General features: G+C 40.4%; 1 protein-coding gene across 1 annotated transcript; it reads left to right on the forward strand.

The window, feature by feature from the left end:
- The first annotated feature begins 12,885 nt into the window (after positions 1-12,885).
- LOC105948180 (BTB/POZ domain-containing protein KCTD16-like) lies at positions 12,886-15,947 on the forward strand. Its single transcript, XM_031892359.1, has 2 exons — positions 12,886-12,949; positions 14,906-15,947. Exons 1-2 carry the CDS (start codon positions 12,913-12,915, stop codon positions 15,475-15,477), a joined length of 609 nt encoding a protein of 202 aa, XP_031748219.1. The 5' UTR covers positions 12,886-12,912; the 3' UTR covers positions 15,478-15,947.
- The last annotated feature ends 283 nt before the right edge of the window (positions 15,948-16,230 follow it).

Raw genomic sequence — 16,230 nt, forward strand, 5'->3', positions numbered from 1 at the left:
GGTGGGAGGGTATTAGTAAGCTTTTTCACCCTTAGCATTAGCATGTGCCAAATCAATTACATGCTAATGCCTTTTTAACCCAGATCTCCAGAAATGACATAATCCCCATTATGAACATTTTAGCCACTTTTGTACCCAATTTGGGAACATATGTGCAACAAATGTTGATAATGCATTGGCCACAATTGCATCAGGCACAACTCTTCCAATTAGAATTAGGAATTCTGGGAAAAAGGTTCTGCATTGCAGTCCCAGACTGGCTATCAAAATAGGAATTTTGCCCGACCCTACGTGCGCACCTTCTTAACCAGCAGAATTCCATTCATTCCCTTCCTTTAGCCCATCAAAGCCCCCAATGACTCACCCACCACCTACCTGTGCGCTCTTGAGCTCCACCCTCACGGTAAAATTGTAACTATTCCAGACAGGACTCCCCAACCCCCCCCCCCCCACCTCCTCTATCCCCCCCACCTCACCTACTCCCCTATCCCGGTTTTATACCCCTCTTTGAACCTTCCCATTTCCCAACTCTGGCCCCCTTTACTATACCCCCCTGTTAAAATGTTCGAGTTATTCTGCCGGATGATCCACCATCATATGGCTAATAATCAGTCCATGTAACGTAAGGACTCTCCACGGCTCCACCAGCTGGACCCCGTTAATTGACCGCATAGGAAACTAGCGATTGTACTTTTGACTTCTCTGTAATGATGAATAATACTGGTTATGCCTTCCTCATGCCTTACCATGTATGTACATAGCCATATGTATTGATGGATCTATATTTGTACCTGGATCAAAACTCAATAAAAATATAATTTAAAAAAAAAAAATAGGAATTTTGAGTACACAGAGGGCTGAACAGCCCCCCACCAGCCCAATAAATAGTGACTGCCTATGGCTTCTTACAGGTTCCCCGCAGACCCACAGATTGCCAGTCCAGGCCTTCTGCATTGTGAGTTAAAAACATGCAAATTTGCACTTGATTTGCACTTTGCACACTTATTGCATCTGTAAATGACCCTATAAATCTCAACAACATGCTATATGTATGGTTAACTGCAGGGTCGGACTGGGCTGCCGGGATACTGGGAAAAAAACTGGTGGGCCCCAGCCCTAGTGGGCCCCAGTGGCCCTGACTCGATCCCTGTCACTGCTCCCCCAGCCACCAGTGTCCTCCCCTGACGCGTTTCACTTGAGCGTTCAGCAGAGAATGTCGGGCGGGGGGATGCAGGGGATGTGGCCGGTGGGGGCACCTTGGGGGGTGCAAGGCCCCTGCGGCGGCAGCCCTGGTGGGCCCTGCACCCCCAGTCCGACCCTAGTTAACTGGAGGTACTGTACAATTTAAATACAGGTCTGGCAGCTTTTATCCAGAAACCCAAAATACAGAGAGCTCGGAATTACAGGAGCATAGAGGCCATTTTAAGCAGATAATTCTAATTTTAAAATAATGCTTTCCCTTTTTTTCTGTAATAATAAAACATTACTTTGTACTTGATGGTAACTAAGCTGCATAAATCCTTATTGGTGGTGACAGATCCTGTTTGGATTAAAAAGTTTTTGTAGACAAAGAATGGTGTTCCAAATTAGGTCTCAAGCATTCTGGGTAACTGATCCCATATCTGTAAAAGTAACAGGTTTTTGTAAAGAGTTAAGCAATGCGGGGTCATTGCTGTGCTTAGAGTTTGTGTTTGAACTGGTGATGAACAAAAGAGAGCTGTGTATATTACAGAATGTAGCTCTGGGGCCAAATATTTGCACTTGAAGAGAAAAACAGCTCCATGATGAAATGCAGAGATGTGATTAATGCAACAATTTCTACTTGGACTTGTATAAATTACAGCACCTCAGGGTACAATCCTTGGGCAATGGCTCTGGTATTTATTCAATTATTACTTTAAAGTTGCAAGGGAAGAAGTTCTGTACAGACTGCTTCTAATCTGCAGGGAGATAAAGGGGGAACTGTACATTGTGAGGCCCCAATAATAGCTATGTTGTATATTATCAGGGAAATGAAAATATACAGTAAATACATATTATACACAACTATACAAATATAAATGATTAATAAATGGAGAAGGATGTAGGTAACCGGCTCTGCAACCCCAGAAAGGTCAACAGTACATGATCTATAAATGACAGACTTGGTACAAGGTATTTTCAGCATTTGAAACCCTTGCTATGACCCTTCCATGAACAGGCAGTCATTTTTGGGATAGAAAATTATTCACATTTTGGGATTATCTTTTAAAAAGTGTTGCTTGAAGATATAAAAGTTTATTTTCTGGGATTATTTCATCCACAGGAATGTACAGTGCAGTTAAATTGGTTGCACTTAATTTAGATAGTATTTGCCAACAGCACAAAGTTGCTTTGACTGGGGGTCAGTGTTAGCATTTAAAGCTGTCTGAATCAAATATGTCTTTGAAGAAACAGAATATACTTTTTTTTAGTTTAGTTTTTTTCCAGTTGCAGATTCCTGTGTTTTTATCTGGACTGTACCAACTTCTTTTATTTGTTACTTACAGCCAGTATTTTATCCAATTTCCCCATGTTCTGTCCATTGTTATTTTCAGCTACTGCTGAAAAATTGAATTTAGCATATCTTTTATATCTTTTATTTTTATGATTATACTATTGGTCTAGGCCACAAAAGTAGATATATCATATTAACCTCTATGCACACAAATAGAAATACAGAGACCCTTTACAAATGTGCCTGTTATGTCCTAGAAACTTAACAGTTAGCAAATCTTTATTTTGGGAGACCCTTTCCATTTGTCACTTTTTGTGGGAACTGAAGATGAGTCCTTACTAGCTATTAATAAAGAGGCAAAATGATAGTATCATTCTTTAATTCTTTGGGCTATATATTATTATTATTATTATTAGATGGTGCCTGTGGGCAGGCATTGCTTCTGCTGGCATCCTGTATATTGCTAACGTGTACAAATATTACACAATATTCACATCAGTCCCTTCCCTAAGTGGAGCTTACACTCTAAGATCCCTATTATATTCATGTATAGTTGGGTTAATATTTTCTGGAGTAAATGAACCTGTATGTTTATGGAGTGCAGGGAAAACTTAGATGAAATCTACACAGACACAGGGGGAACATTGAAAATGCATTGATCGGAAAGGAATGCAAGAACACCCCCCTCAAACCCCCCCCCCCCCCCGTGCTACAAAGCAGCAGTGTTAACCACGGAGCCACTCTGCCACCCATTATCACTGAAAAAAGAATTATTGACTGGTATAATAATCATTAAGTGGCATTATGGCAATTTCAACTCCAAGCAACAATATGGATAGTGTTTCTCAGAATTCCCTGTCTTCTCTTTGAGTCTTTGGTCTATCGAATGTCAATGACTCTTTAGATGGAATCCATACACCTTGTTATTGCTTCCCCTTTACCATCGGCTCTACAAAGTATCATTATTTCCTATAAATTGGTTATCATAATGTTCTCATAATGTTTCCAGGTAATATAGCTTCAATTCTCATATAAGAATTTCATTTAAAAGATGAGGTTTGATTTAGCTTTGTGTTATTTGCGATTCTAGTCGCTTTCTACTTATTGTGAGCCATTACTTACACAGGCCTAGGGTACATTTCCTGAGAGTGCCATGTTGCCACTTTTTTTCTGGTGTCTCAGGCATTCCTGCGCCACCCTGGGCAAGCACACAGTGTCTGAATGGCCCTCGGGGGTACTTGTATTTTTCCCAGTGGACCCTTTGCCCTTTCTGAAGCACAGAGCATTAACTCTTTTCTACCTGTCCCAGGTTCTGCTTGTGTTTCATTTATTCTCAGCAGTGAGAAACATAGGAAAGAGTTAGTTTAAGAGTTAAGGAGCCTGTGATGGCGTCAGGGAAAAGACAGAAGCCAAATGTAGAATGACAGTGCATGGCCTGACTGTTGGCACAGGTACCAATGATCAGATGAACCCTATTTGGTCCTGCATTTGGGTGGCCAAGTATGGCCCAGATTGAGGTTGCCAAACAAGTGGACCTGGCAGTGTATGGCCACCTTTACAAAATTGTAGTTTCAAAAAACAAAAAAGTGCCATCTTGGGTTTGATAATCTGTTACATTTGACCTTTCAAACATGGGTATACCAGGGTTTTTCTAGCAAAAAGAATTTTATGGCTTCAGCTGATGGGCCCTTAATATCAGGTTCTCTGTTGGGCCTTTGGTGCCCCAGTGCAGCATTACCCTCACCCTTCATGTCTCCTCTGCTTACCTTCTATTACATTTCTCAACTGTTCTTTTTAGTTTGGATGAATTTTTTACATTTTACTTTTTTTATCTCCAGAAAATTAGCAGGGAAGAGACCAGTACAATAGCCATCAAGTAGGGACATTGCAGGGCATGAGATGAAGGAGAATCTGTTCTTAGGGGTAATCCTTCACTGTGTGCCGCACTATGGTGGCTTTTACAATACTGCCCCCTCACCCACTGTACTTACTTTTTCAGCTTGTTTGGTGGTCCAGGGGGGCTGCATTGCTAGTGCAGAGAGTACAATTGTGCTTTTTGAATTGGAAGAGCCAAATTTGTGTAACGAGCCGCCCCTGGTAACTTGCAGGGTGCTGCTGTCTGAGGCAAGGATCTCTCTTGCCAGGAGTACCCCTGTCTCTTCTATATGGGCACTGATAATGGTTGAACTGCCAACGCATCAAGGGCTATGCAGTCATTTATTTATTATCCAGCAAAGTATTTCAGATTATTTTACTTTCACTATACAGTTCTAGGAAATGAAAACTATATTCCGTGCAGACAGGAAATCTGGAACTATAAAATGATCAGTTGACAAGTGATGAAAGGTTTAGAGCTGTTTCCACATGTGTGATTTATTTGTAGTCTTAAACAGGAGTAATGACTCTCATTTGCATTCCTCACTGACAACATCTAAATGTATGTTTGCTCAGATCTGTGGAAACACTACATAAATTTGGGGGGGGGGTGAGGGGGGTGACAGACTGCTCCTATTATAAAAAAAACTAAATTATTTGATTCTTGATTCATCAAATCGAATGAACTGACTGACTGAGTACCATAAAAGTTGGAATGACACTGCCCTTTTATAAATCTGCCGCTATGTCTGCAATGGGCAAAAGCACCGCTCCCCAGTAAACATGTAGAAAGTTATATGTTTTTCTATATAGAGAATGCCAATGTCATGATTAATTACTTGCCCTAGACTTTCCTTTGTAGCTGTATGTCCTCTCTCCTTAATTCAAAGGGGAACTATGGCTTCCGAAACAAAATTTGAGCCCCACACAACAGAGAAACCCCTAATATACCTATGACTGTAATCTGTTCCTTCAAAAAGAGCAATAAATACAATTTTTAAGATGAAATCCAGCTGCAAAACAGTTCTTCTCTTTCTGCATCATTTGAAATCTTGGCTGGGGAGGAGGGACTAAAACATTGATGTTACAAATTGTAATAACTTCTCCACAGCTTACAGACAGCATGCAGGAACTACATAGCCCACAATGCATTGCCCTGTGATGTTCCTTTCCATATTGACATCATGTTTGCAGGGAATTGTGGGATTTGGAAGATGCAGGCTGAAGGCAGGCTGAGGACAGTGGATTACTACATTCTCAAAGTTGTCAGCCAGATCAGCAGGAGAACAGGGGCCAGGCTTAGGGAACTGACCAAGTCAACAAATGGATTCTGAGGTCAGGGCAGGCTTTAAAGGGTTACTAGCAGTATGCCATCAGCAATATGCAGTGAAGACCCTAGGGCAAAATTCAGAAACCACCTAACAGATACTAATGTCAGAATCTGGCAGGGCAGGCAGCAAAGAGTCACTAATAGTATGCAAGTAGTGTCAGAGCCAGTAGACAATCAGAGGCAATCTGCAGTGACAAAAATGCAGGCGACTAATCTCCCAGAAATGCCATCCCACCGGCTAGAATGTAAATCGCCAGTGGGATGGCATACGTGGCGCGGCGATTTGCCGAAATCACTGAAGTTGCCTTGAGAGGAAACTTCGGCAATTTCGGCGCCGCTTATGCCATCCCACCAGCGATTTACATTCTAGCCGGTGGGATGGCATTTCAGGGGAGATTAGGCGCCCGCGACAAGGGAGATTTGTCGTGCAGCAACTAATCTCCCGTCTACCGCGGCCCTAACACTTTCTGCATGTCTAATTAGCAATTCATTTAGATGCATGCTGCAGACTAAGATGGTTTCTGTGGTAAGGTGGAGAATGCATTTAATTTACTCTCTGATTGGCCATTCAGCATGGGAATTTTAAATGTATCTATTTTTACAGAGGTAAATGGCAACTCTTTCATATAAACCCTGTTTCATATAAGCCCTGTACTTAACCAAACAAATTCAGCTGGTTCAGCCTCTTGCCTATATATAGTAATCACTATCTTGGGTTTCATCTCTCTATATAGATGTGCAAATAATAGAGAAAAATGTGCATGTCTGTATGAGAAGAGTCAGGTAGCTTTAACTGCAGGCACAGACACATAAGGACATTGGGAGCGCAAGGCTGTTGACAAGGGGATGCAAGATTACTGGGAGCTGGGCCAAATGTCACAGGGTCCCTGATTAACATGCAAGAAGATCCTGCAGCGAAGCACATAATTTATACTTGGAAATAACAGCGCCCAGTGAGGAAGGTTATGTGGATAGGAAGGAGTGATACAGCAGAGGAGAGAAGAAAAAATATGTAAGATAAAATCAATTAAAAGAGAGATGACAGAAAGGATAAAAGGACAAACAAAGATGGATGGGATGAAGTAAGTTAGAAGAATAAGAGGAGGGATGTAATGCAAAGAAAAGATGAGATATGTTATAGAGGAGAAAAAGAATTGTATTTACAATATGATAAATAAGTCTTTACCCTGAATTTGTATTGGTAAGGTTTAACTGGCTTTGCTTGCACCTTACTCTATAGTGGATACTGGTCTAGGAGATCTAGAACCACAATAAACAAAATAAAAAATAAAGCTGGTGGCTAGCTGGGAGACAGAGAAGATATCCAAGACAAATAAATAATTTTTAATAACGCACATATAAGCCTTCCTTGGCACTGTTCCCATTACTGGAAATGCACCCACCTTCTCACTTCTCACCATTCTGTGGTAAGTACTTCCATCAAATACTGTATAATATTATATAATACCGTAGTGTCAGGGAAAACATAATATAATGCAGTGTCCCCACCTACCTTGCAGCGTCTGGCTGTTCTGCAGAATAGGCCGAGCAGGGAAAAACTCACTCAGGCACTAAGCAGTTAAAGTCAGTAGGGGTTATCATTATAGGCTGGGCAGTATAATACATTATAGAAGTTCTCTGTGTATATATTAAGTGAGGCCAGTTTAACAATAATGATGCAAAGATCAGGCATAGTAGCTTACAGTTCATCATTCATACATGTTACCCTTGTGGGGTTAGAGAATTTGAATGAGACAGGACATACCACTATTTCTGCTATACCAAAGACATGGAATTAACATGTACTGACATAGGAAAATAGGTTAATTATTGTCACTCTTCCTTCCTGACCCCCAGTCTCACATGAGATGAATTAAACCATACTCATACCATTACCAAAGCCATGCCTTTCAATGCCTATTGTATTTATCAGCCATTCCGTTACCAGTGTATTGCTATAACATTTTGTTTCCTGTTATTTATTTATTCATTTTTTTTTTTTAGTAGTTAAGGCTGAAAAAAGGTAAAAGATCAGTATGGTTAATCGTTAAATGAAAGGAACATGGTCAGTCTGCTGCCTTCAATATGTAGCAGCCCATATGACCAGTCAGTTCTGGCTCCATTGTTAGTCCAGTTCCCTTATGCAGTTAAAGCCATATGACACCTCCCATAGAAATCACGGCTTGCAAAGATATAGAGAAATTGAGCTTTTTGTACAGGGTAACCTATATTTTACTGAGGATTTACTGATATATTTCCCTTTTGTATTTTACCCACTATGAGAGATGCTTTGTGAATCAAAGCTTTCTAGGCAGCAAAGGGCATGCATTAACTCTACCTGAGAATGAGATCCTTGGAAACCTGAATACACAGCTCAAATTCCCCTAGCCTATGGATATGCTGCTTTTTGTCCCAGTTTTGTACTGCTGGGAAATATGTTTCTCACATTTTGGATAAACACTATATATATATTAACTACATAATCCCAGCACGGAGCAGCAGCACTATCCCCAATGTGTCTGGGAGGCTGGATTACACACTGTCACTAATTTGCAGCCTTACACAGGGAGTGAATAAGATTAATGAGCTGTTGCCTGTGGGATGAGGATTACATAGGAGAGAATTGAGCTGGATGCTGGGGAATTAGCCGCCTGCTTGTCCTCATTCTGATGTTTCTCTCACATCATTTTTTTAGGTTGGATACTTGTGAAATGGACACTGATCGCTAGCAGTGGGGCTGAGGAAGTGCTGGGGGCCTCAAAAGCCTCAGAAGGTGGTGGTTCTGTAGCTGTAGTTGCTGGTTTTGACTTTGCGGCAGCTGTAAAATAAATGGATTATTGGATAATCGTGGTAGTAGTGGTACAGGAGGCAGGAGGGTAAAAAATAATAATTCTTCTATTTTTCGGGGGAACAGTAACGTAACTATCCTTGGCCAAACAATGTGCAACCGAGCTCCATTTCCACTTCTGCGGGCCTCAAGGGGGTGTGGGTCCTGGAGTAATCACACCCCAAGAATTTACACTACTGTTGGAGGAGACTAGCTATGCCTATATTTCTACACCTTGGGTCCCCAGATGTTGCTGAACTCAAAACCCCAGTGTGCTTTTAAGGAGAAGGAAAAGAAGGGGGGGGAGTCAAAATGTCAGTATTGCTCTCTCGCATCTACCTTGGGCTGGTGCAGTTTTCTCCTTACAGGGGCACCAACCTGGGCTATAAGGTAACTATTAGTATATTAGTAATTTATATACCGCAAATTGCAGTGCAACAACATCTGTAGACCTAGAGATAAAGAGTTTCTATAAACATAGGTAAATGCATAAAATGTAATTATAACATGTAACTAACTTTCATGGAGGAAAATGCCATCAACTGCATAGCTCCTAGTGTCACTGGCTTTCTACTCCTGATTTGCCTTTTTTATACCTTTTTTTAAGAATACCATGTCTTGTCAGGATTTGAACTACTAAATAAACTTGTAGAGTGCCGAACTTTGTAAAGTAACTATGTGTTACTGGCACCCAGGAATTTGGTTTATTTTTGAGGGTGTTCTCTTCTTTTTGCATTTCAGAGATATACTGAATATAGGTTTATCTGGTTTTGGACAGCCCTTCCCCCATGGTTTCTAGATTCATTTTGCCATCCAGGTTTTAGCATTATCCAAGTCCATGCCCCCAATCCACCCAAACCTTGTGCCCCATCCTATCCCTATCCCAGCAGTCACCCCTCTCCAATAACATCACCCCTCCCATGTCCCCACTTTGCCCATTGATGTCGATATTCAGTTAGCAAAAAGTTAGCAACCCTAGCCTTATGGGAAATCCACATGTGCAAGGTCCACTTAGTAATTAGCTTAAATGCATGCTGCAGACTACACTAATATTCATTTCAATGAAGCAGAAATAATTGCTTATCTGCTAGGTAGCATGGGGATTTCATACAAGGGTAAAATTAGTGAGTGTGGTGGAAATACTTGGCCTAAATAGTCCTTGTGCTGAATACAAAGTAAGTTTTAGCCCAGGGCAGAGAAGTCATTTTTTACAGTGGTTACTTGCATTATATATTATAGATATTAACAGTGTATCATCATCATCCTTTTTATATAGCAGCGCTTTACACATAAAATATTCCCAAAGCTATCTGGGGATGCTGGGAACTGTATAGTTTAACAACAACTGGAGGGGGCTTCTATTGTAACACTCATGTTTTGGTGATCCTATAATTCCTGTGTAATCTAATGCTGGCCCAGGCTGTGTAGGCCGCCATCTCTTCGCCAGTAGGTTCCCATCTGCTTTACTCGTTTGCCTTTCCAAGCGCGCTGCGTGGGACTGGAGCCATCTTTCTCTGGCATGTAAGGAAAAAAACTATTTACAAAATGATGTGGTGGAAGGAGGCGGCAGTGGGGGCTGTGTAATGACTCCCTAATATTGCAAATCCTTCATTAATCCTGCTTCAGGAAAATCCCTTTCTTTTAAACAAATGAAAAGAGCAAATAAACTGTATAAACATCACATGGCACTGTTATTTTTGTGAGTGCTGGAGACTTACTGGAAGTCCTATGTTTGAAGTAGGGAGGGGGTTCTATGGAAAACTGGAACAATGGGTTAAAGGGGGCACATACCTCAGAATAAACTTTTGGGGCAGTGTATTAAACAGCACAAAATGTGGAATCAACAGCAACCAATCTGCATATAGCCTTTACTGATTAACTGTTTGAAAGAAAGGGTTTGTTTTATTTTTATAGTTTTTATTTTTGCTTTTAAACATTAAACATACTACAGAAAGAAGTTAAATAATGCAGTTGAAAGGATTTGATTTGCAATGGTTTACCAAATGTTGGCTTGAGCAGCACCCACAGAAAACTGAATGTGTGACTTGCGGACTATTGAACCCCTTTCCCCTGCATTCAGAGAACTTAAAAGTGATATAGTAAAGTACAATTAGAATCCACTCTTTAGTTTCTCCTCTGCCACCTACATAACATATTATAAATAAATATGATGTGACCTTTTTTAACCCCTTCTCTAATGTACCAGTGTTTATGCCACCCACAAAATATACATAGAAAAAGCCCAGAGCAGAGGCATTAACCCTTAAATTCCTCATTCCAGCTCTGCCCACCCTAACTGTTTGGCATAAAACAAATTCATAACAACCCAATTTTTCTAGGTGTGATGCATATAGGAAGTAACAAGTGTTGCTGTCTCTGTATGTGTGTGTGTATCCATATTCTGCATATTCAAAAGCAATTGGTGGGAAAGAGAGTGTTATTTTACTTTATTCTGCATATTCAAAAGCATTTAGTAGGGGACAAGGTGATATTTTTGTTAAGGTTACTAACAGAAAGCTTTCCATTTGAGAATATGTACTTATATATAAATACATAGCACTCTGTCTCTTTTTGTGGAGGTTTAAACCTCCCTAATGCTTTGTTTATCTCTACATATTGGTGGTTGGAGGTCTGGACTGTTTTGTTCTCCCAAAAAAGATGAATGTGTACTTTACGAAATATATACTGTACATACAGAGAGAGATGAGAGCACTGTGCTGACACCTGGTGCAATAGACTTGGCAGCTTCCTTTAACAAAAGAGCACACTTTTCTGCTCTACATACCAGACAAGGGTCCATGACCCCAATCTCCTTGCCCACTTTGTCACGCTTCAGTCTATCCCTGACTGCATACCTAGACACATTTATATAAAAGATTAGCCCAGACTCAGGAGCAATCAGGCAGGGTCAGCCTTCAACCCCCTCAGTCCCCTCCCACAAGCCCGACATATATTTACACACCCGCAATTAGGTTGTGGCACACGATGGAGGTTATAGGAGGTGACTGTCATTAGCAGACATTATGACAGATTATGACACTTGAAATGAACATACTGGAAGGCAATTTCCTGCTTGTCCTCGGCTATTTCAAGTCACATCCAATCTTCCAGCTGCTCCCCCTTCCAACACTGAAAGCTGCATTTCACATGGCTGCTGCATAAACAACCACACACATCTGCTTGTATTAGAATCCGGCAATGTGCCACCCAGTAAGAGTCTTATGTCCTACTGTGACACTTTTCTGTACAGACAAATTATTATCGTCATTTATTAACAGAAACATTAATGTTTGTTTTTCAGGAAAAAAAATCAGTATACACTATTAGCAACAGAATTAGAGTTATAACGGCCTAATGGGGCACTATCCACTTCCATTCTGTGTTTCTGACCGTACTGGTTTATTCTGTATATTCCAGTTTTCCCTTCCACTGTTCAGAAACATACAGCCAGGTTAATTGACTTGTGATGAAAATGACCCTGGGGTGAATGTGGCTAGCTTCACTAGGGCAGGAACTGATGTGAGTAATTGAACCAATTCTGTAAAGCTCTGCATTACCCAGCAGCACTGTATAAATAAAGGATAAGAATTCAATAGTACAGAAAGCAAAAAGAAAAGTCACACTACAAAGGAACTGTTAGGAGAAGCACCTTCATTGTGTAAAGCAGGGATTCACAACCCTTTTAACCTGCGAGCCACATCTATATGTAAAAAAAGTAAGGGAGGAACACAAGCATTCAAATAAGGCCAATAAGCCCCTGGCAGTCTACATGAGGCTCTGTTTGGCAGTACACATGGTTTTTATGCAACCAAAACCTGCCTCCATGCCAGGAATTCAAAAATAAGCACCTGCTTTGAGGCCACTGGGAGAAATATCCAAGGGGTTGGGGAGCAACATGTTGCTCATGAGCCATTGGTTGGAGATCACTGGTGAAAAGTATTGGCTGCAGCATATTAACTCGCACAGTTTGGCTAATTAAATGTATGTGATGTATGTACGGGAGAGGATGTACACATTGAAGACAAGCAGCATTAGATGTATGATCATTACTACATTTATAGTTGCACTGACAAATATAGCGTTCCTTTGCAGGGCCAAAACAAGGGGCCAGTAATGATAATGATAAAGCAATTGGACTTGCTGAGCAGTCTTGAAAATGTTTATATTACTTATCTGAGTGCCTCTTTCAGTGAGACATCCATAGAAATGCAGAATGTGAACTGTTAAATACAAATAATCTCATGTTTATTCTATTCCAGAATCAGCCCTGCGTCATTGTGCTGAACCAGCTGTAAATCTATCATAGGAAGTTTACTTCAAGGAAAGTAAATAAAAATAAATCCACCCTCATATTTGTATTTCTCTATGGCAGGTGCAGCAGGATCTCAGCCTGATGTGGAAGCAATGTCTGAGCTTCTACTAACGTCTCCCGTCGTACCAGGTAACGGGCTTGGATTTGAATATGAATATTTATATTTATTTATATTTATACCATGGTTGTGCACTCGGAAATGAGTGTGTAATATGGCAGATAGTTCTCCAGGACCAGTTTAAGACATGGGTGTATTTATTTATATATATATATAGCACCACAATGCTTTACAAAACATTAACACAAAACAGGGGTATAGCTATAATAAATTAGACAGTAAGAATAAATAAATCAATGCTTAAGTGCTTAGGTGATTTCAATACACTATTCAGGTGAGGTCCCTGTCCCAAAAATCTTACAATCTATTAGCTGAGCCCAGGACAAAATATTTATTGGAGGGTTCCCACATTCTGTTGGAATACAACAGAGATTATTCCACACTTCCTGTGTGTGTTTTTTTCTCTGTGAAAAGTTTCTGTTGCAGACATGTTATGCTTTTTTATTGCAAGTTTTATAAAGCAACCAAGTTACTGCTCAGCAGGTGTATCTGTCGTCTTTTACAAGAAGCTACACATGCAATTCAGATCAGCACATTTATACATATAAAACCCAAGGTCTGTCCCCCACAAATCATTAGTGTGTCTATATAGAAAATATACCCCTGTGCACTTAGTTTGCACTAAATGCTGAAGTAGACATGCCCATTGCCACCGAGCTGTCTAGTGGGGAATGCACTCGCACTGTATCATATGGCTATAAGTACCCCCTGCCAAGCTAATTATTATTATCAGCTGGGCAAATAAATTGCCAGATAGGTTCCCCTGTTGATATGAAATACTTCAAATGCAGGATTGTCTCTGCTTTACTGAATTAATTTTTACCTTTCCCTTAAAAAATGAGCTGATCCCCACTGTTGTTTTATTTGTCTTTGGACCCTAGGGGCCCGCTAAGTGCTGATGGGAACTGCAGGTTGGCCTGATATATTCTACATGTAACATTTCCATAAAATGACTGTATTTTTTTACAATGTTGCAGGAACCCTGCTCTGCCTTTAAATAATAAGGCTTGGTGTGCAGTAATTGATTTTCTTTATTCATGTGGTCCTTAGTATTGCATCTGCAAGGTATAAACAAAGACATCTGTCACTTTGCCTATCGCACACAGTGTCACTGGTGTCCTGATCCATCTGCAAAGCTCCCCGGGGCTCTTCTTTCAGACACAGCGGTGTGCAACCAAGTGACATTTTTAAATGCCTTGCCTTTTGTCAAATGCAAAGAATATTATGGGGGTTTTGAAAGTCATTGGTAATGAGGGTTGTGCTATGTGCTCTATGAAATGTAACACTATACCTAAGACTTTAAGTAAAGTGATTATATTATTTTTTAGCATTTGTTTATATAGTGCTGCCATGTGTGGGTGCATAGCCTATTCTGTGCATAGATGATTCTTTCTTTGCATAGTAGCAATAGTATATATATATTGGGGAACTACCTTTTCAAAAAAAGTGTAATTTATTACAATGTGAAACCGCTACATTATGAGTCTATAGGCAATGGCTAATGCTAGAAATATAACACTTTCCACAAACAAGGTGTCAGACACCCCCAGTGTTTGCAATCACTGATACCCTGGGCTGGTGCTCCTGTTTCCATAAAAACCACACGGGCCCTGGGAATCTGTGGTTAAGCAATCCTCTTCCTTCTTCTCCCTTTGCGCAGCAGAGCGAAAAGTCGAATATAAACAACAAATTGGGCTCTTATACTGTGCATGCACTTGCACTGGGATCCCGAAGATAGACAAGGGAAGGAAGATGATCACTCGATTGCATGTACAATTGCGATTACAATCAATGGGGGGTGCCTAGCATTTGGAACACCTCAGTGATTGTAACTTGCCTTCTCCTTTAACTCTCTAGTCTCCACGCATACTGTAATACAGCAATAGTTTTTCTGTTCTGCTCTGTATACAATGTTTGATCCATTATTGCAGCTCCTCCAGCTCAGATATCTCTCATTATATCTCTAGACACAGAAGCCACAGATGAAATGAAGGAAATTGACTTCCAACCAGCATTATTTGCAGAAGAAAAACATGATTCGGACAGTGGAAATGATCTTTCCAGCTCCAGCTTGGACAGTCAGTGCTCAGCAACAATTTCCACAGATGTTCCAACTATAGATATTCTTCCCACAGAAGTCTTCAACTCAACACCAAAGAAAGAATGCCCTCCTAATGTAAATACACTAGACTTGAGTCAGTCCCCCGCGGACGAAGGTGAAGTAACAGCATCAGACAGGAGCAACATACAAGAGGAAGTAAAGGAAAATGGCACATCAGACAGGAACAAAATACAAGAGGAGGTGAAGGAAAATGGCACATCAGACAGGAACAACATACAAGAGGAGGTGAAGGAAAATGGCACTGTGAATTCCCCGGAGACCCCACAAGAAGAAAGCAAGCCCAGTGAAGAGAAGAAAACTCTGGAGGTAGAGCTGAATAAATGTATTGAAGAATTTCGTAAAATCAAAATCCCAGTGGAATTCCCTAACAAGAAAAGAAATTGGCAAAACGATCTCCTCAGGAAATACCAGCTTTGAGTAGAACTGGTTTACCATGCTCAAGCGAGTGGAACGTGACTTTCTCATGTCAGTCTAGGAATACCCATACATTACAGCTTGTCTGTACCCCATAGTCTTCAGTTGTGCTTTAAGAACCAATAAGACCTATGTATGTCAAGATCTGTTTTTCCAAAGCATACCTTGGTAACACTGTGTCATAGGCATCCTAAAGAAGGAACCCTAAATGTCTCACTTAATAGCAACAGACTATAACTTGGATATTGAGATTACCATCAATGTATTAGTTTGAGAAGCCTTTTTAAGCGTTTGCTAGATAAAATGACCAAAATAATCATTTCCAAAAGCACTCCAAATCATCGCCCTTGCATGAAGCCATACTCTGAGAAGCAACCTGCAATGTTGTATAATAGTTTGGCTGTGGTGGATAGAAAGAAGCTGGCATCTTTACAAGAAATAAAATTATATTTAAATATATTTGGACTGGTGGATTGTAGTGGTTTTGGACTTTTTTTGGTTCAAGCCCCTGTTTGTGGACTTATATTTTTTTATCTTAATTCATAACAAATGGTGAAATACTTATATAAAACATTATCATCAGTTATCATATTATAATTGTAACTTTAGCTACCACAGCAGTCCCACTCACTCCCAAATAAGGTGTGACATTGACATAAAGAACTACAAAGAAAGGCACAGGAGCCCAACCTGGTAGAAATGTTGAAGTTTTTCTAACTATGTAAACACAATGACAAACTGTACACATGTAGGCAA

This window comes from Xenopus tropicalis, chromosome 8, assembly GCF_000004195.4.
Source record: "Xenopus tropicalis strain Nigerian chromosome 8, UCB_Xtro_10.0, whole genome shotgun sequence".
Classification (NCBI taxonomy): domain Eukaryota; kingdom Metazoa; phylum Chordata; class Amphibia; order Anura; family Pipidae; genus Xenopus; species Xenopus tropicalis.